At 25.5% G+C, this 21,788-nt stretch overlaps 1 protein-coding gene across 1 annotated transcript; it reads left to right on the forward strand.

Moving 5' to 3' along the window:
* The first annotated feature begins 13,267 nt into the window (after nucleotides 1–13,267).
* On the forward strand, nucleotides 13,268–17,224 carry LOC129322435 (uncharacterized). The gene is made up of 5 exons (XM_054968761.1): nucleotides 13,268–14,087; nucleotides 14,213–14,992; nucleotides 15,231–15,431; nucleotides 15,561–16,426; nucleotides 16,571–17,224. The coding sequence occupies exons 1-5, from the start codon at nucleotides 13,268–13,270 to the stop codon at nucleotides 17,222–17,224; spliced, it is 3,321 nt and encodes a 1,106-aa protein (XP_054824736.1).
* Nucleotides 17,225–21,788: the final 4,564 nt, after the last annotated feature.

Here is a 21,788-nt window from a genome sequence, read left to right on the forward strand (position 1 = left end):
AAATTTTTTAGTATAATGGAGAAATTAAGGAAAAGTGTTGTAACCATGGACAAACCGATTTGTCACAGTGCAGGGTAGGCCACATGGTTTGATATGTTTTCAAAATTTTATTCATTTTATTTTTGTTGTACATATTAATTATTTAATATTGTAATTTCTTTACTTTCTCTGCGTTGAAAATTCTGGAAATGGGGCCAGTGCATTGATTTATATGAACAATAACAATGTCCACTGTGCTAATGCCACAAAAGAAAGAAAAGATTGAAGGGGACATTGACAATATCGCCACCCTAACATTAATACTTTCTTGTATATAATTAATAGTAATAATATCTGCGTCCTTTTGAATCTTATTCTATCATCAACATTAAAAATAAGGTTTGATTTGTTTTAAATATTTTACTATATATCTATGATTGGTTCAAGTGAAAGTAAGATTTTGAGATCAAATTTCCTAAACACTAAGAAAGCTAAGTTGAGAAAGCTTATTAATTCATCACTTATTCAAGGTAATGGAACAACTCAAATTTAAATTAATTAATTGATAAGAGGTATATGAGCAAATTATCCATTAAACTTTTATTTCAATAGCACTGTAAACTCTGAACTTATTTATTATAAAAATTATTTTTTAATTTTTAAAAACAATGCAATCTATTTTTGCTATTAACATAAATTAACTTTAATTATTATTTTATTAAAAAAACATAAAAAGAACCTAAAAAATATAGAAAATGACATACAAAATTATAATGAAGGGCCCAAAAATTACAAATAATAACTAAAAAATTACATCAAAGGATTAAAAAATTTGGGTTCTTTTTTGTCATTTTTTATTTAACTAACTGTCAAAATTAATTTTTATTAATAGCAAACCAAATTACTTACAATGTTTTTAAAAATTGAGAAAACACTTTGCATAATAAATGAATTTAGAATTTATGGTGTTATTGAATCAAAAGTTTAAAAAATAATTTATTTATTTATCCTTGATAATATTAGATTCAATGAATGAAATGTTAAAGAAAACTTTTAAAGTTGGCACCTGTATAATAAATTATACTCCTAGTCTTATATATAAAATATAAATAACTTTTTAAAGAAATGGATGATTTTTTGTTTTGCAAGTCACTTTGTAAAAAAAAGTAAAACATTAATCATTTTCTACCAATTTTATTCTTTTTATGATTTTTTATGAGTATCATAAAATGTCACATGCCAACAAATGTTAGTTTTGCTAGTTATAATTTAGCCCATAATTTATAAGATCATGAGAGAAAATCTCATTGTCAATATAAAGACTTTGTTAGTGGGTAATATTTAAATATCTTTGTAAGTATTCTTTAAGTTTGGAGATATGTCCTGGCTATAAGGAGCTTTTGGGATCTACCTCATCTAAATTTTTTTACCAAAAAAAGTAAAATGTTATATCTGAGAGAGAAAATATTTTTAAAAAGTAATACATTCAAAAAGGGTAAATGAAATTTTTTAAAAACAACATCAATAATTTAATTATTTTTTAAATTTTGATGAAATAGTTAAAAATAATTGATATATACAACTATGGCTGTAACAAGTTCATCCATGACTGCTTGGCCATGCTCTTAATTTGTTTGCCATATTTTTTTTATATAATGTTTTATTCCCTACAATTAAAAAAGGTGATATAAGTTAAAAAAAGATGGGAGAATTACAATTAGTCCTATAGAAGATATTTAATTATTAAGAAGTCTCATAAAATATATAAAATATTTTTAAATTTTAAATCATGTACATTTATAAATTAATAAAAGGTATTTATAATTGGACAATAAACATTTATAACTGACTATTATAAGTTATTATTTTTTTATAAATTATAAATACTGGTTACTTAGTTATTAATGCATTGTGTTAGGATTTTAGAGTTGGGAGCATTTTGCACATTTTATGTGACTTTTTAATAATTAAATTTCTTTTATGCAAAATAAGTGTAATTTTTTCCAAAAAAGACTACCTAGTGATGTGATTGTCGTTGGCGCGTAAGGGTTATCAGGACTCAGGAGTGCATCAATCTATGCAAATTCAAAAGACGGGAAATAAACAAAAGACTTTAGGTGAAATCTATGACTCTACCTACCTATATAGCCACTTTGGAATGTGAGAAAGGTTTATATTAACAAATATTAACGAGATGTTACAAGTGTTCTTCATAATTCATAATCTCATTTGAAATGGATCATCCCTTTCGATGTTAGTGGGCAAACCTTATATATATCATCCTACAGAATCTAGCTACTATATAATCTTTAAACTTGATATTTTGTGCATGCGCGTGCAAAAATGCGTGTGAAACTTGACAATGAAATTTTTTAAAAAATTTTTATTATGATTAAAATTATAAAGCATTTTTAATTATTTTTTTAGAAAAAAAATTTATTAAATATTTTTTGTTTTTATGCCTATAATTTGTATAGGGAAATTTAACTCATAGATAAATATAAAAATATTATTAATTTTAACTATTTAAAAACGACATTTTAAAAAAATTCATTAAGTATTCTTAGAAAACATAAAAATATTTTTATATTTTAAGAATGATATATTTCCAAAAAAAACAAGTTTAATAATTTTGATTTAAGTAGTACTCCTTTGAATTACAATTATACAAAAAAGTTAACGATGTCGCAATACTTAAGGAGTGACAATTGATATCTTTAAAATTGTTGAAAATTGTATAACTTTCCAAATTATCCCTTGATTAAAATAAATGTCCTTAGTAAAGTACCCAATTGAATAAACCATTAATAAAAAGAAACACAATTCCCATGAAACATATAATGAGACCTGTGATAAATTAAACAGTGGGAAAAATTGGGGGAAAATATAAATACAGCATCTTTTTTTTATATTTTGAACCAAGTAACAAAAGTAAGTACTTGCCATTTAATTAGACTCCAAGAAGTATATATATTATTGCAACCTCAATGTATATAGGATACAAATTAAGTTACTGATGTTAGCATCAAGGTGGTCTTAGGATTAAGATTTTAACATTGTAATTTAACATCTTTAATAATTTTTCAAAGTAATTACACTCAACACAATAGATTGTGTTTAATTTATCATAATAATTAAGCATTACAAGTTGGAAATATTAAACTCAAATCATCTTTAAAATAGAAAAAAAAAAAAGGCATTGATCGATAAATATAATCAATATAATAAATTCAATGAAGGACCACACAAGATCATCATACTACTGAATTATTGAACTCGATCAAACCTAACAAAGCACAGGTCTAGTTTATAAATTGAGTGAACTATTATATCAATATCTCAAAACTTCAAAACAAACATGATTACCATAATTCAGACTTTTTGATTATTTTATTTTATAAATATTAAAAAAAAACTAATCTTTGAGTGATTAGCTATATAGGCCTTTCATCATAATCTCTATTAATTTCAAAGCAAAAAAGGGTAAAACAGTGCTTGGGGTTATTTTTGAGAATTATTGTAATAAAGAAGCGTGTCTCATTCGAAACTTCACCGACCAAAGTATGAAAGGCAAGATAATGGGCCCTATATATGTGTGTGTGTGTATATATATATATTAACTCTTGGGTTAGATAGGAACTAATACCAGAATTCGGAGGCTTATAAATTACACATATAAATGAATGATCTGATTTCATTGTCCAAAAGGTCAATTTCAGAGTTTCTTTCTTCTCTGTTGAATTTGAGATTAAAGGTGAAAGGAAGAAAAACAAAACCAAACAAGAAAGGATGTAAAAGAAGGAGAAAATTGAAAGAAAGTGTTGATGGTGGCTTATGAAGCTTAGCTTGGCTCCTCCATACTGGGTGTGTGTATATATATATATATATAAAGCAATATATATAATATGGTACAGTGCTCAAATAGAAAATGAAGAAAAAGAAACAGTGTACTGAAAATGAATCGATGATGTTCCCACTTTGCATAGTTTAAGTAATTGTGATGTTCTTGCTGGTATATGGGGATGCTAAGCTAGGCTCATTTCATGTATGGAGAGATCTATCGTCAATGAAGAAAGAAATGAGTACAAAATCTTCCAAAAACATAAAAAGGAAATAATTTCATAAATAAGTCATACATATATGTATATAAGTAGACTTTATTTATTAATTTCTTTCAATATCTTAATTTACAAAGTTCAGATTATTCGAATTTAGATATCCATATGTTACTCCAACCACACACTTGATACTTTTTAACTAGATTAATTGTTATTCAGTGCTATTTTTTTCTTAAGAAAAATACCATCTACTTGACTTGATTTTTAATTTTCATCATTCTTAAAATAGAATTGGTAATTTGGATGGGCTGAGCTTACTCAAATTGAGATTAAACAATCAAACCTGTTAAAAAAAAAGAATTATATAACTAAACTCGATTCTAATACTTTTCACTTTTAGATCTATTTGGGTAGCTCAAATACGTGAATTGTTAATTATGATTTTATTTTCTTATTTCTTTTATTAGCCAATTTCAATTTTTATATTAAAAAGTAATATTTTAAATTTTTTATCTTAGTTTAATTTTATTTTATTAGAATAAAAAGAATTTAAATATTCAAGCTAACCTCATTTAAATTTGAACTTGGCTCAAATTTCTTCAAGCTTATTTAGGTTGATCTAAATTATTAGGTCTATATTAAAATTAGCCATGTACTCAATTTAGATTAGTCAAAGTTGTAGGCTTTTAGACATGAGATAGTTTACTTAAAAAAAAAAAAATTGGCCATGTAGTTTCAACCATTCCTTTAAGAATGATCATAATTTCATCAGAAAAGGAAATGATCATAATACATTATTATCTCATGCTATATTATAGACTCTTTCTCATGGTCTTTAATATTAAAATATTTTATAAAATTTAATGAAATAGTTATAATGTATTTATTTAATATTAAATAATAGATTTTTCCTTTTTTCAATTAAGAATAATTTTAAAAAATTATAGAATTTTTAATTTTAAATAATTAATTTTATAAATATATATTATTAATAGATCTTCATTGTAAGGACCAAGGAATATTTTTTATATTTTAATTTAGGAAAAATATAATTTTAAATCTTTATACTTTGCTTGTGTTTTGCTATTACTCCCTACAATTTTTTTGGTGTTTTAAATTCCTACAATTTTATTTTTTAGTGTTTTAAATCTTTTATGAATAAAGTGTAGGAACCTTAAAGAAAACTAAAACACTGAAAAACAAAAGTATATATATCTAAAATACTAAAAAAAGTACAGTAAATGATAGCAAAACATAAATAAAGTACGAAGATTTAAAATTATATTTTTTTTAATTATATGCAAAGTAGTCCGCATGCTGTGTATTTAAAATTTAATATCAAATATTTATCGTGTGAATTTTTTAAGACAAATCAATCGTTATTAAATGGGTAAATATAAATATGCATTTTGGAAATGATGAGTAATTTAGTTTGATAACGATTAACTATATTTTATGTATTGATTGACTTGAATTTATTTATTTTATATACAAAGCCGTTTGGGTGTGGAATTTTTTTTTTAAATAAAACAACTTTTTATTAAAAAATGAAATAGTACAACAGATCCCCATTTCCCATCCTGAGAATGGGCCGTTTGTCCAAAACCCTTTCAATTTTATAGGTTGAGAATTAAAAGCTTAAAACTTAAGGGCCATGACGTCATCTTGATGCAATAATATATATTAAGGTAATAATAATAATAATAATAATAATAATTTGAATGATTGCGAGGCTTATCGCCGGAAAAGACAGCGCCCTGGCTATTCTAGTATTCTCATTTGAATTGCTTGGATAAAATGATTTCTTATGGGACTGCTCTTTATTAAATTAATTGAGTATAATATCATAATTAATACATTATAAATGTGATTAGTCTTGTTCCTCCGTATATTATTAGAAGTCTTAAAAATAATCACATCATTCATAACTGATGACTCTAACTTGTAAATTTTATATATTATATTGAAAGAGTTAATAGACTCAAATACAAGTGAAAAAAATAGACTCCAATAAAACAAAAAAAAAATTGAAGTATTTGCGTTTGAATAAAATATGACTACTTATGAAATATATATGTATATATATTCACTTTCATAAGAAAATCCAACTAGAAAAAAAAAGTGTTAAATATTTTTTTCTATTTCTGAAGTTTTCTTCTCATAATTAATAATAAAAAGTTTTAGGCAATTCATTGATATTAATCATCAATATCAATATTTCTGGCAAAAAAAAAATTCATCAATGTCAAATGTCAATATTAATACATATAATTAAATTATAAATAAAGACATGCTATTTAATTGTAAATCAGGAGTAATCTAACTCGTATCTTCTTAATCCACTACGATATGACATAAATACCTAACTTAATCTATTTAAATTTCAAAATATATTGTCAGGTCAAGGGTTAGAGCTTGTGTGTGTTTGTTTTGTTTTGTTTTTAAATATTTATAATTCCATGAAATGTTAGAAATAAAAATATTTATTATAATTAATAATATATATTTTGGTCAAATATGTTAAATATGGTTATAAATTATATTGTTAACTATTTTTTAAATGTATGAAATACTACAAAATGACAATAATTTTATAATATGGTTTGGTCAAAAAAAAAATTTATAATATGGTCGTCATGCGAATGATGAGTTGTAATGAAATGCAATGAAGGAAAAGCCAAACGTGGTTATCTACAAAATGATGGTAATGTCCCAGTGATCAAAGTCAAATTGGTATGACCAAGTTTGGTTCAGAGTAGGAGGAAGAACTGCCTAATAAAGTGTCTCTAGGCTCCGAGAGTCAATTCGTTCCAATCAAGAACAACACTATTATAACGCTAAGACTAAGAAAATAATGTTTCAAGTTTGAACATGAACATTTTCAAATATGTTGAATAGTGCAGTGTGTATTCAATGATTGAGGTGGTATAAGGTTGTTGAGTTGCAACGACTCGTACTACTACTTTAATTGATGTGGGGAACACATACCCTCACCTCTTAAAAAATATAAAATATTTTTTAATTAAGTTTTGTTTTTAAATAAAGTAATTATTTATTTTTAAATTAATAATATTTTTTATATTTATTTTTATTTAATATAATATTTTATTTTAAAATAAATAAAAAGTGTTTATTTTTAAGATACTTTTTTCAAAAAATATAATAATTACACATTAAAATATTAAAAATACATTACATCTTTTAACATCGAAACTTTTAAAAAATATCTTACATTTTTTAATAGAAGGAATAATGGTTAATTAGACTCACTTGAGATCAATTCTTGTACATTTTTTTTTCTTTGTTTCAAATTGCTACTGAAGAGAAAGTATATTCGAACAAAATATCTCATTATCAATAAATGTTGATTCAGTTGATAAATATTTGGTTTGTAATTAATAAAATTGTGAATTCAAATCTTACTATTAATGTGATAACTTTAGTGGTTGGTGATTTAATTGCAAATACCTCTTTTAAGTATCATATAACTCAAAGGCATGCCTTAATATTAATGAGTTTTTAAAACTTGAATTTTGTGTCATTGTGTGTATAAATTTATAGTTGGATTGAATGATAAGAGGTTTAATTAATACTTTTAAGTTTGAACTCATGTTTGAATTTTATAGATACACGTAGGAATAATTTTTTTAAAAAAAAAACATATCATCCTGTAACCTTATAGTCAATAGTGTTACTGTTGAGAAGGGTTGTTCTTCTAACGCGTAGTTTCATTCTGGCAAAAAAAAAAAAAAAACAACTCATTCATCGACAAATATAGACGAAGGAAAATGATATTTGAGAATCTTTAAAGACATTTAATTACATTTAAAGATGCAAATTAAGTATTTGAAGCAACCGTTGATTTTTTTAGCACTCATCTTTATCACTTTATAATTTTTGAATAAGTATTAAGATTTAAATATGCTTAAAAATTAAAGATGAATACTGAAAAAGTTAAAAGTACTTCATTCATTTTAAAATATGATTTTTTAAAAATTTTTGTACACATATTAAGAAATGCAATTAATATATTATTAATCACATATTTTGTCTTTAATCACATTATCAAATTTGTCTTTAATTTAATGTATAAAAACTTCTGCTGAATTTTTAAAAATATATGAAATAAAAAAATTTCTTCTAAAAAAAGACATGCATTATGAAATGGAGGGGTAAATAATATATAAATAAAAAATGTGTACTAAAAATCAAAAATCAAAAAGGCGCTTTGACGTGGACAGGATGGTATTTCTGTCCCTTTAAAATAATTCTATTTTTCATAAAAAAAAAGTCTGTCAGTCTTTGACACTTATAGAATTCTTAATTGTAATTAAAGATTTTAAATGATTTTTAAATGGCATATTTCCTTGAAACAAAATAGAGATAATTGGTGGAGATGGGCGCGTGCTCTCTCTCTCATGTGCAAGTCAATATATATCTTTTTTATTTTTTTGTTGCGACAAAGACAATATATATCATTAATGAACGTGGTTACAAATTAAACTTCTGTTCTCTCTCTCTCTCTATTTTTTTTTTTTGGTAGAACAAATGTGTTGTTCTCTACACAAGGAAAAAAAAAAATGTTCCTTTGTTATACTAATATTTTCGTAAATATATAAATAATTTCTTGTCATTATCATTGTTTTTAATTTTTAAAAATATAATGTAAAACACTTTTATATAAAATGTAATGATGTAATGACAAAAATATTTTATCCATTATTATTTTGTTAATTTCGCGTGTGTGTGTATCTAGATTATATAATTGACAGTTTCTAATTTCAATATTAATTTATTTATAAGTGATTAGATTTAAAAAATGCACATATATGAGAATTCATTTTTTCTTATTATACATATATATAAATTAATAAATGAAAAAATTTACATTATTTTTTTCTAAAAATTTATTGTAGCTAGATCACATACATTTATATGAAACTTAAAATAAACAATACCTTATCGATTCAAAAATATAAGATATTTTTTAAAAAGTTGGATGTTAAAAAATGTAATGTATTTTCAGTCTTTTAAAGTATAATTATTGTTTTTTTTTAAAAGTACCTCTATTGATAATGATTTTATATTTATTGTAAAGTATTTAATAGTGATAAATATAAAAAGAAGGAATTAATTTGAAAGTAAGTAGCTACTTTATTGAGGTGGTATTTAGTTATTAAAAATATCTTATATTTTTAAATGGAGGGAATATTATTTATTACTTGCAGTTTGATGGAATTACCTTTTGTACTTTTATTTATCAATATTGACATAATAATAATTTGAACCCAAGCTATTACTTCTTTCATTACAAAATGTAAGGTATTTTTAACAAAATATCACCATCAATAAATTAATTATCTATTTCAAACTAACCCTATTTTTCATATTTACCTCTATTAAATATCTTATAATAAATATAAAGTTATTATTAATAATGATACTTTAAAAAAATGTAATGATTACATCTCAAAAGATTAAAAATGTTTTACATTTTTTAACATTCAACTCCTTAAAAAATATGTTATATTTTGAACGAATGAAGTGAGATTTAGAGTATACGTATAACAATGAAAAGACATCTAAAAATTTATTGCAAGAATAATTTTTTATTTTATTTCTAATTAATCGAATCATCAACAAATAAACTGACATGTAAAATACTATTAATATAAAATCAATGAAAATTGTGATGCGTTACAAATTCCGGAAATTTCGTTCATAGATCACAGAGTATTATTTTTTATTATTATTTAAAGGTACATCTATATATATATAATAGAAGAATAACAAGCGTATCTCTATGAATGACAAGTGTCATTTTTTTAAATAGTAAAATTTTAAAAAGTCACGTAAGATTTTTATTATAAAATTATTTTTAATTCATGAATATAATTTATTTTTATTCTTTTATTTCAGTAACTTCTTAACCCATGATCTAATAATTTCCTAATTCCACGATTCCTCTTTTAGATATGGTTAGTTATTCAATATTCTATCATTCAAATAGTAAATTAATATAAATAAACAAATAAAAACTGAATTAAATTCGTATGACTTAATAAAATAATTAAATTAAATTCTTTATACATTATTAATTAATATAATTCTCATTTATAATTTAATTAAATATATATGATTTATGAATTGAGTAATTAATGGATATTAATTTAAATTATAATATTTAAAATAAATATAACAACATAATTTTCTTGATATTTTAATTGTTATCTCGTGCAAACATGTAAACAATAAAATAAAATTCTTATTTATGAAATTCTTAATTTTCTTTATTTTTTTGATTCATGTATATAATTAAATTTAAATATAGATATTTATTTAGATTATTTATTCCGGTAACTTCTTAGCCCGTAATCTAATAATTTTCTAACTCCACGATTCCTCTTTAGATATGGTTAGTTATTCAATATTCTATCATTCAAATAGAAAATTAATATAAATTAACAAAAAAAAAACTGAATTAAATTCGTATGACTTAATAAAATAATTACATTAAATTCTTTATACATTATTAATTAATATAATTCTCATTTATAATTTAATTAAATATATATGATTTATGAATTGAGTAATTAATGGATATTAAGTTAAATTATAATATTTAAAATAAATATAACAGCATAATTTTCTTGATATTTTAATTGTCATCTCGTGCAAACATGTAAACAATAAAATGAAGTTCTTATTTATGAAATTCTTAATTTTCTTTATTTTTTTGATTCATGTATATAATTAAATTTAAATATAGATATTTATTTAGATTATTTATTCCGGTAACTTCTTAGCCCGTAATCTAATAATTTTCTAACTCCATGATTCCTCTTTAGATATGGTTAGTTATTCAATATTCTATCATTTAAATAGAAAATTAATATAAATTAACAAAAAAAAAACTGAATTAAATTCGTATGACTTAATAAAATAATTACATTAAATTCTTATACATTATTAATTAATATAATTCTCATTTATAATTTAATTAAATATATATGATTTATGAATTGAGTAATTAATGGATATTAAGTTAAATTATAATATTTAAAATAAATATAACAACATAATTTTCTTGATATTTTAATTGTCATCTCGTGCAAACATGTAAACAATAAAATGAAGTTCTTATTTATGAAATTCTTAATTTTTTTATTTTTTTAATTCATGTATATAATTAAATTTAAATATGGATAGTTATTTTGATTATTTATTCCGGTAACTTCTTAGCCCGTAATCTAATAATTTTCTAACTCCACGATTCCTCTTTTAGATATGATTAGTTATTCAATATTCTATCATTCAAATAGCAAATTAATATAATTAAACAAATAAAAACTGAATTATAAACATATGACTTAATAAAATAATTACATTAAATTCTTTATATGTTATTAATTAATATAATTCTCATTTATAATTTAATTAAATATATATGATTTATGGATTGAGTAATTAATGGATATTAAGTTAAATTATAATATTTAAAATAAATATAACAACATATTTTTTTTTTGATATTTTAATTGTCATCTCGTGCAAACATGTAAACAATAAAATGAAATTCTTATTTATTAAATTCTTAATTTTCTTTTTTATTCATGCATATAATTAAATTTAAATATAGATAGTTATTTAGATTATTTATTTTGGTAACTTCTTAGCCCGTAATCTAATAATTTCCTAACTCCACGATTCCTTTTTAGATATGGTTAGTTATTCAATATTCTATCATTTAAATAGCAAATTAATATAAATAAACAAATAAAAATTGAATTAAATTCGTTTAACTTAATAAAGGAAGACAACAAATTAGGAAAACATTTTAAGAGCGTAAAAACTGAAATATCGTCTGAGGTTTTTCTTATAACTATCCCACCCCATATCTCCACCCCACTTTTCCCACTTCTCCATGCCTTTTCTTGCTAAACGTGTAGTCTTGCTTTGAGATCATGGGGTTGTCCTTTCCTATAATGTGAAAATTTGTAAAGAATTAATGTGAAAATTTCATGCTCCAATAATGTGAAAATTTGTAAAGAATTAAAATATGCATTGTACTTTATTTGACTTTTGATGGTTCAACAATTGGGTTACATTACCTTAGTTAAATATGATTGAGATGTTTATTTTGAATGAAATTTTAATGTTATATATCTATTCATCCCTACTAATGTATCTGGATGAATTACAGTGCTTCAACATACATGCTCTACATCCAACACCCACAGACAATTTGGAGTTGAACCCCCTGTTAGTTGTAAGTGTTTGAGTACAAGCTTTAATAGTTGGTATTTGGTACGCATCAATTTTGTTAAATGTTTTCAATAATATACTATATATTCTGGAGGTTCATTCATGAGATGGGATTCTCATCAAGTTAATTTTTATGCAATGAGCTAATATTAATAGATCATTGAGTACACAAACTTTGCAATTAAATTTTCTTTCATGGACAATGGAAGTTAGTTGATTATTACGTGACAAATAATGTTAGAGCATGTTAATTGTCTAATTTTTTTTGACAGACAATCTATAAACATTTGATAATGTCCATAAAATCAAAGTTTAATATAGACATAATTTATTTTATTACTTTAATTTTTCAGCTCCTATTGATTTAGGCGACCAAGCATATCCATGTGTTCACTGTGGAGCTATTATGTGGATAAATGAACGACTTGAAAAAAATTGTTCTAACCTTCATCCAAAGTTTGGATTATGTTGTCTTCAAGGGAAGGTTGACTTGCCTAACCCAAAGCATGCTCCTTGGCAACTACAGAGGCTATTTCACTCCATAGATGATGATAGTAAGAATTTTCTTGATAATATTAGAGCATACAACATGATGTTTGCATTCACGTCCATGGGCGGAAAAGTTGATAAAAGAGTAAACAATGGTCGTGGTCCTTATGTGTATTGTATTAATGGCCAAAACATGCATATGATAGGCAGTGTTTTACCTGTTGAAGGAGCACCCCCTAAATTTTCTCAGTTATATATACATGACACTTCCAACGAGACAACAAATCTACACTTTTCAGTTTTGATTGCTTTTATAACTATATATAACCAAATTTTGATTCTAATTTTTTTGTCTTTTGTAATATAGTGGCCAAGACACAAAAAAATCTTTGCGGCCTTCTATTGTCCAACAATTGCAAAAAATATTGGACAATCACAATGAATTAGTTAAAACTTATAGACTTGCTCGAGATTTTATGGGGAATCATCAAGGTCAGGAAGTTAAGATTCGACTCATTCATAAGGGTGGTAAAAATGCTCATACATATAATTTGCCAACATCACTTAACGAAATAGCAGCCTTGGTTGTGGGAGACATTGGATCAACTGAACTTGGAAGAGATATTATTATTCAATATAGAAGTGGTTTGCTTGAGCGAATTTCTGAGACACACCAATCATATTTGCCAATGCAATACCCTCTATTATTTCCATATGGAGATGGAGGCTATACTGAAGGTATTCCACATAAGAAGACGCAACGAAAGATGAAAGGTGAGAGTGGAACTGTGTCACTTCGGGAATATTTTGCTTACAATATCCAAGATCGAGCATTGGATGGATCACTACTTTTATATGGCCGTAAATTATATCAACAATATTTGGTCGATGCATATACCATGATTGAGTCATATAGATTGAGATATATCAGGATGAACCAAAAAAAACTACGAGCAGAGGTTTATAATGGTTTAGCAGATGCAGTTTTTAGAGGTGATACTCAGGCTTCATTTGTAGGGAAACGAGTAATCCTTCCATCTTCTTTCACTGGTGGTGCCCGTTATACAATGCAAAACTACCAAGATGCAATGGCTATTTGTAGATGGGCTGGGTTTCCAGATTTGTTCATAACTTTTACAGCTAATCCAAAATGGCCTGAAATGACTAGATTTTTGGAAGCTCGTCAACTTCGTATAGAAGATCGTCCTGACATTGTCACACGTATATTTAAAATGAAGCTAGACTTGCTTATCAAAGATATTAGAAAAGAGGAAATTTTTGGAAGTGTCAAAGCAGGTATTACTCAAACTACATTAATAAGCTCCTTTTACTACTCTTATTTAGTTTACATATGCATTTGTAATATGCATGGTTTATTTCTATTTCTTTCTAATATTTGTTTTCATGTTTTTATGTTACAGTTCTATATACAATTGAATTTCAAAAGCGAGGTCTTCCCCATGCTCATATTTTGGTTTTCCTTGCAAATAAAGATAAGTTATCTACTGCTAAAGATATTGACAACATCATTTCAGCAGAAATCCCTAATAAAGAAGCACAACCTGAGTTACATGATGTAGTGGTGAATTATATGTTACATGGGCCATGTGGAATAGCTAATCCTCATTCTCCATGTATGGACAAAGGAATATGTACTAAGCAATTCCCAAAAAACTTTAACTCTACAACAGTGATCCATGAAGATGGATATCCAAGGTATAAAAGGGAAGATAATGGTGTACATGTCATGAAGAATGGGATCCCATTGGATAACAGATATGTTATCCCCTATAACGCAACTCTTTTACTAAAATATGGAGCTCACATTAATGTTGAAAGATGTAATCAAGGAGACTCCATTAAGTATCTTTTTAAATATGTTAATAAAGGTTATGATCGAGTTACTGCTGCATTCTATACTCAAGCAGATGATGTAAGTGAGGGTTTGGTTCGTGATGAGATCAAAATGTTTTTTGATTGTCGATATGTTTCGTCATGTGAATCAGTTTGGAGGATCTTAGGGTTCGATATTAATTATAGAAATCCCTCTGTTGAAAGACTATCATTTCACTTGCCTAATCATCAAATGGTGGTATTTGAGGAGAATGAAGATCTTCAACATGTTATGTCTAGAAATAATGGGAAACCGACTATGTTTGAAGCTTGGTTCATTGCTAATGCTAAATATGAAAATGCCAAAGGTTTAACTTACTCAGAGTTCCCTATGAAATTTACATATCACAAAGATACTTGTGAATGGACACCAAGAAAAAAAAGGATTTTCCATCGGAAGGATGTATTACACACCACCAGGCAGTGGTGAGTCATACTACTTGCGCATGCTTCTTGCAACCATTAAAGGCCCAACCTCTTACAAATCCCTTCGTACAGTGAATGGTATCTACCATAATTCATTCAGAGATGCATGTTATGCTTTAGGATTGTTAGATGATGATAAAGAGTATACTGATGGGATACTTGAAGCAGCTCAATGGGCCTCAGCCAACTATCTGAGACGGTTGTTTTCGACCTTATTAGCCTGTAACTGTTTATCACGTCCAGAGTTTATATGGAGACAAATTTGGAAACCATTGTCTGATGACATATTGTATCAACAGAGACAAATAACAGGACACCAAGGTAAATGTGTACATATTATTACCTGTATCTTATCTTTACAATTCATATTTCTTTGTCTTTAATTTTACTTTATGAAATGCTATTAAAAATACAACATTTTACATACTTCTAACTATTTAAGTCCATTAGGTTTTCAGTTATCTGATGAGGAGTTGCAAAATTTAACCTTGCTTGAGATTGAGAAGCTCTTGAATGTAAATGCAAGGACATTATCTGAGTTTGGTTCTATGCCTTTGCCACAGTCATCTGTTATGGAATTAAGGAGCAACAAACTTATACGTATGGAGTTGAGCTATGACAAAAAATTATTATCATCAGAATTAATTTGTTTGTTGAACAATTTGACTCCTGAACAGAAGAAAATATATGACCAAGTGTTATCTACAGTCAAAAGTAATAATGGTGGCATGTACTTTGTTTATGGCCATGGTGGAACTGGAAAAACATATTTATGGAATACATTGAGCACCTCCTTACGTTCTGAGGGAAAGATTGTTTTGAACGTAGCTTCAAGTGGTATTGCCTCATTATTATTGCCAGGAGGTAAAACTGCTCATTCTCAATTTCGCATTCCAATTGCAGTTAATGAAGATTCAATTTGTAATATAAAACATGGTAGTCATCTTAGTGAACTGCTTATCAACACTTCCCTAATAATATGGGATGAAGCACCCATGGCCAATAAATTTTGTTTTGAGGCTCTTGATAAGTCTCTGAGAGATATCATGAAAGTTCAACAAGTAGATGCTGCGTTAAGGCCCTTTGGTGGCAAAGTTATTTTGCTTGGTGGTGACTTTCGACAAATTCTTCCAGTTGTGCGAAAAGGTAGTAGAGAGGATATTGTATTTGCTGCAATCACTTCTTCATATTTATGGAAAGATTGTAAGGTTTTTACATTGACTAAAAATATGAGACTATTGACTAATGCAACATCTAAAGATGCAATGAGAGTTCAAGAATTTGCAAACTGGATTATCTCAATTGGTGATGGAAAAGTTGACAACAACCATAAAGAAGCAGAAGAAATTACAATTCCAGATGAGTTATTGTTAAACCCTACTCAAGATCCTCTTAGGTGTATTATTGATTCCACTTATCCAGAACTGCTATAGAATATACATAGTGCATGTTATTTCCAGGAGCATGCTATCTTAGCTCCAACATTAGCAATTGTTGATGAAGTCAATGAATATGTTTTATCCATGCTCCCTGGTGATGAAGTTTGCTACTTAAGCACAGACACAGTTTCTAAACAAGATGAAATAGGAGGTGCTTTACAAGATATTCACTTGCCAGAATTCTTGAATTCATTAACAATGTCAGGACTACCTAACCATGAAATCAAGCTTAAAGTAGGGGCTCCTATTATGCTTATGCGAAATATCGACAAATCTATTGGTCTTTGTAACGGCACTCGATTAATTGTCAGTAAACTTGTCAGACATGTCATTGAAGCTGAGATCATGACAGGAATCTCAAAAGGTCAAAAAGTTTTAATTCCTCGAATGACTATTACTCCATCAGATACAAGTTTACCTTTCACAATATGCAGACGCCAATTCCCTATTATGTTGTCCTTTGCAATGACGATTAATAAAAGCCAAGGACAGAGTCTCACAAATGTTGGATTGTACCTCCCACGACCTGTATTTACACATGGTCAGTTGTACGTTGCTATATCTCGAGTCCGTAGCAGATGTGGCTTGAAGATTTTAATTCTAGATGAAGAGGGTAAACCAACAAACAAAACCAACAATGTTGTTTATAAAGAAATCTTTAATGGTTTGACATAGATTCATATATAAGGTACATGCTCGATATAAACCTTGCCTCTTATCTATCATCTATTAGTGACTCATCGTTAAATAATATATCATAAAACTTTATATATAATTATTTTATAGTACGTTTTCTTATATTTGCTAATTGTTCCTTTTCAAATATTCAAAATTAACTTGCCAATTATGTTCTTTTATTCATATTCTTCCTTATATTTAACATCCACATAAAATTTCATCATTTGTTTCAGGAATATTTTACCAAGTTTTGCTGGTATTTATGGCTAGAGCTGTGTTCAGGTATTACATGGATTTTATTATCTATGATTGAACAACTCATTGATGAAAAAAAGCACACCTTCATTTACCTCCCTCCTATATATACATATATATATATATATATATTACCTCATGTTTAAATGAATTGTTGAACATTTATTCCTGTTAGATATATTGCATATTATATTAGATGTATTTCATTTGTGTATGTTATGATTTCATGCCTATATCTTTTGTAGTACACTCACATCTATTATATTTAGAAAATGTTTTCTACATGTATATTTAAATAAATGCATGTGTATATGTGTTGATTGAGTACTGATGTAATTCCAATTTTAAGTATGGTCAAAAACTAAATATAATCACTTCTCTCAATAGGAATTTGAATCTTGATTCATCACATTTTGAATTCATTTATATTGCAATTTTTTTATTATTGCAATACCATCATATATTTTAATTATTTTAAAATATATTTCTTATTATAACTTTATTTAAATAACTCATTTAATAATACAAGTTAAATTAAAAATTATTATAATTCTTATAAGAGGACCCGTGCATTGCACGGGTGAAACACTAGTGTTTATTAAAGATAATCCTTTCGATATTAAACATCGGAAGTACTGTTTGTGAGCGCAATAAACGTGAAAACGTGTTGAGATCTTAAGGATGATTGATTATTCAAATGGGTCCCGCTAAAAGGCAACCGCCTCATTGTATTGGCGAATAGCTTTACATCAGTCCCAGGAATAATTCAAAAAAAAAAAATCCACCTCTCCTTCATTTAATTTAAAGAATAATAAAATTTTTGTCTTCTCAAATTTATTTTAATCATTGAATTCATTAACAAATTTAATTTTTATCAATTTAGTTAATTAATAATTAATAAATATGTAAAAAATATTATTCACCAATTTTGCTACTGAATTCTTAAGTACGTATAAGTGAAATAATAAATCATGTTAAAACGTTACCAAGTCCACCTCAAATTTTAACAAATTAAGCATGTAGAAGGCATTGGAAACAAATTATATTAGTGAATTAATAAAAAATGATAAATTAAGTTAGGATTCAAACAAATTCACTTCACATTTTAAAAAATGAAGGATATTTTTATTATTTTCTATCAACAACATATTTTTAATTCTTTGGTCTTGCAGGTTGCAATATAAGTGTACTTTCATATTCTATTGGTTCTCTTTTGAAATTAAACCTCTACGAGCGTCCTTTATTGGAGTTCTTCCAAAAAAACAAAGCATGATATATTTATCTCTTTTTTAATTTTATTAAAAAGATTGGGGTAGATTATATTTTTAATATAAATTTGTATTTTTATGATCATATTTTCAATAAAAAATTAGTAATTGTAGCTTTATTTTATTTAAATAAAAATCCTAAGGAGCACTGACAATAAAGTCTTTGATGAGGAAATTTATGACCGATATGTCTTTAATAAATTTTTTTTAAAAAAATTGTAAATATCGATTAAACATAAAAATTATAAAATGAGAATTATTTTTAGGATTTAAATATTTTATTTGTAATTAAAATTTCTAAATTTATAACTTTTTGAATTGATATTCATAAATTATTTTTAAAAAATTATGGAAAATCTAACTATTATTAATTCTCTCCTTCAAAACTTAACTGTAATTCTCCAAAATCCTAACCTTTTCGGCAAATAAAAAATAAAAAACCTAAGGGGAAAAAGAAAAAATAAATGAAGAGCTGCATCCAGCTAAGTTCCGTGTAAATTGATTCCATTTGGCCTTTGAAATTTTTCTGAAGCATGTGACCTTTGAAATTTGATTTTTTTTTTGCAGCTTTAAAAATTTGAATTCGAATATTAATAAAAAATAAGGCCATTGTCCTTTGGGGAAAAAACGTGTATGTTGAGTGATTGAATGCAGAACTCACATGATTCAACGGACCAAAAATTGTTGTGCATGCTTTCGGAGCGTTTATATTATTTATATTTTCTCTGAATATAATCTAAGTATGAATGCAAAATTATATTAAAAAAAATAGACTGAAATGATTAATGTTGACGAAGCTCTCTTTAATCAGTACAATATACAATAAATATTGAAATTTATTTTTCTAAAAACAATCATGTTAATTTTCCACTGTCCCTTATTTAAGGCAATCAACTTGTTCTTCTTTACATTCAAAAGGTGGACATGTCAAATGTCAGTAAAATTATTTTAATTTCCCACTCAAAAATGTCAAATACTCAAATGTAAATTATAAATTTGTAATGACTACAAATATTGAATCATTGGAAGAAAAAAAACTAATGTCTAATCAGCATTGATTTGATTTAAAAAATAATTAAAGAAATTCTTTTGGCACATTCTCATTAATTAACTAGTAAGCTTTTTAGGTTAGTAATAATAACTAGATTTTACATCTAACATCAAGCATTAAGGGTAAAAAGGTTTGATTCGAAAGGAATGGAGGGATGGAAGGGAATGAAAAGTTTTAATATTTTATTTTGAAAATAAAAAATGTGGGCTATAAAATTTAATTAGTAGAGAAAAGAAATTAGAGGAAAGAATAAAGAAAATCAATTAAAAATCTTTAACTCCATCCACTTCTTCATTTTTCTTAATCAAACATATTAAAATCTTCCCTTCTTTGACCATTTCTCAATTCCCCTCAAATCTAATAAATCATAAAAGCTAATAGAATTGAAATATTGAGTAAATATTAATTTGCTAATTTTATAGAAAGAAAGAGTGTATATATACAAGCTTGTTAAACTCAAAAATTTAAGTAAATTTATAACAAAAGTAAAAACTCAAAACATAGATTCAGATTATAAATTTGTAAGAGTTTACCTCTATTAATAAATAGTATTTAAAAGTATATGATTAAATAATCAAAATATAAAATATGATAATAATTTAATTTAAATATAATTTAAATATATGCCATTGAAATTAAATCTATCTGCACTTATAAATTATTATACTCAGCACAGCAATTTCAAAATAGAGCAACTTTTTTTGGTATTTTTTTATTTTCTTTTTTTACTAGTTTTTGTTTTTTAGTTTTATTTTTCATTGAACTGAGTCCTACCATTTCTGTGAATTTAGCATATGTTGCTCAATGAATTTATGAGTAAATTTGAACAATTTTATAAATAAAAAATATAAAAATGGTAAAATTGAAATGTTAACTTGCAAGTTTAACTGAATGTTCTCTAGTTCGAATTTATAAGCAAGTCAATATAATTTTGTAAGTTAGAAATGTAAAAATAATAAACTTGAAGAATCAATTCAAAAATTTAACAATAATGTGTGTGTGTATAAATATGTTAATATACTTATTTTTATAGACAATAATAGTATATATGTGGATTGTTGTTTTATAATAATTTTATAAATATTCATAAAAATAGTTTTTTAAAAGTAATAATATATGTTGGAGGTGTGAAAAAGAATCATATAGATAATTACAAAATAATTTTAACAATAAAAAATAACCATGTCTTCACTTGTGGCTAGCTCAAGCTGTAAGAGCTAACATTTTCAAAACTAGACCGAACATTAAATTAAAAAAAATTAGTGATTCATAATTCATATGGTCTAATTGGGTTAGACTAATGATTAAACAGGTGACATAATAATTAAATTAAAAAAATTATATATGTATATAATAAACTAAATAAAAGAAATAAATATGAAATTGTTGCTTAATTTAAAAATAAAACTAAATAGTTTAATTTTATCATGACTTAACACGCCACATAATACAACATAACATCAAATGATTAAAAAAATTAATCATTTTCTTAAATAAAATTGATAAAAAAATAAAAAGGGCAATTTTTTTAATAGTGTGGTTTTTGAAAACTAAATCTGGCTCTCAATCTGACCGCCAGTCCAAAGCAGTCCAATTTGATCTAACTTCTTGAACGATTTTTTCAATTTAATCGAGTTGTTAGCTTAATCGATCAACAGTCCAATCATCTAATTCGATCAGATTTTTTAATCATTGGTAAGTGCAATTAATAAGGACATAGGGGACAAGGGTTCAATTGCTCCCAATATATAAAAACAAGGGAAAGATTCGGTTATTTATTCTTATTTACTTAATTTGTGTTTCTCGAATCAAATCAAAACAAGTAAATATGTTAATAATAGTAATAACAATAATTTGTTATGAAATAAATAATATAGAAAAATTTCTCATGTCTTGATTTCATTAAAAAAATCATCTCAAATATATAAAATTAAGTTTATAAGTTTTTCCCTTAAAAATAGCTATATTTTTATTCTCAGGATATGAA

Source organism: Prosopis cineraria, unplaced genomic scaffold, assembly GCF_029017545.1.
Source record: "Prosopis cineraria cultivar Desert tree isolate PC_DT_omini unplaced genomic scaffold, ASM2901754v1 PC10, whole genome shotgun sequence".
In the NCBI taxonomy this organism is placed as follows: domain Eukaryota; kingdom Viridiplantae; phylum Streptophyta; class Magnoliopsida; order Fabales; family Fabaceae; genus Prosopis; species Prosopis cineraria.

Excerpts from the sequence above, each read along its gene's own strand:
- LOC129322435 (XM_054968761.1), top strand. The coding sequence starts at position 13,268 with ATGGGGAATCATCAAGGTCAGGAAGTTAAGATTCGACTCATTCATAAG. Across the intron at positions 14,088-14,212 it reads TTTTGGAAGTGTCAAAGCAG|TTCTATATACAATTGAATTT; the intron begins GTATTACTCAAA and ends TTTATGTTACAG. Across the intron at positions 14,993-15,230 it reads TAAATATGAAAATGCCAAAG|GATTGTTAGATGATGATAAA; the intron begins GTTTAACTTACT and ends GTTATGCTTTAG.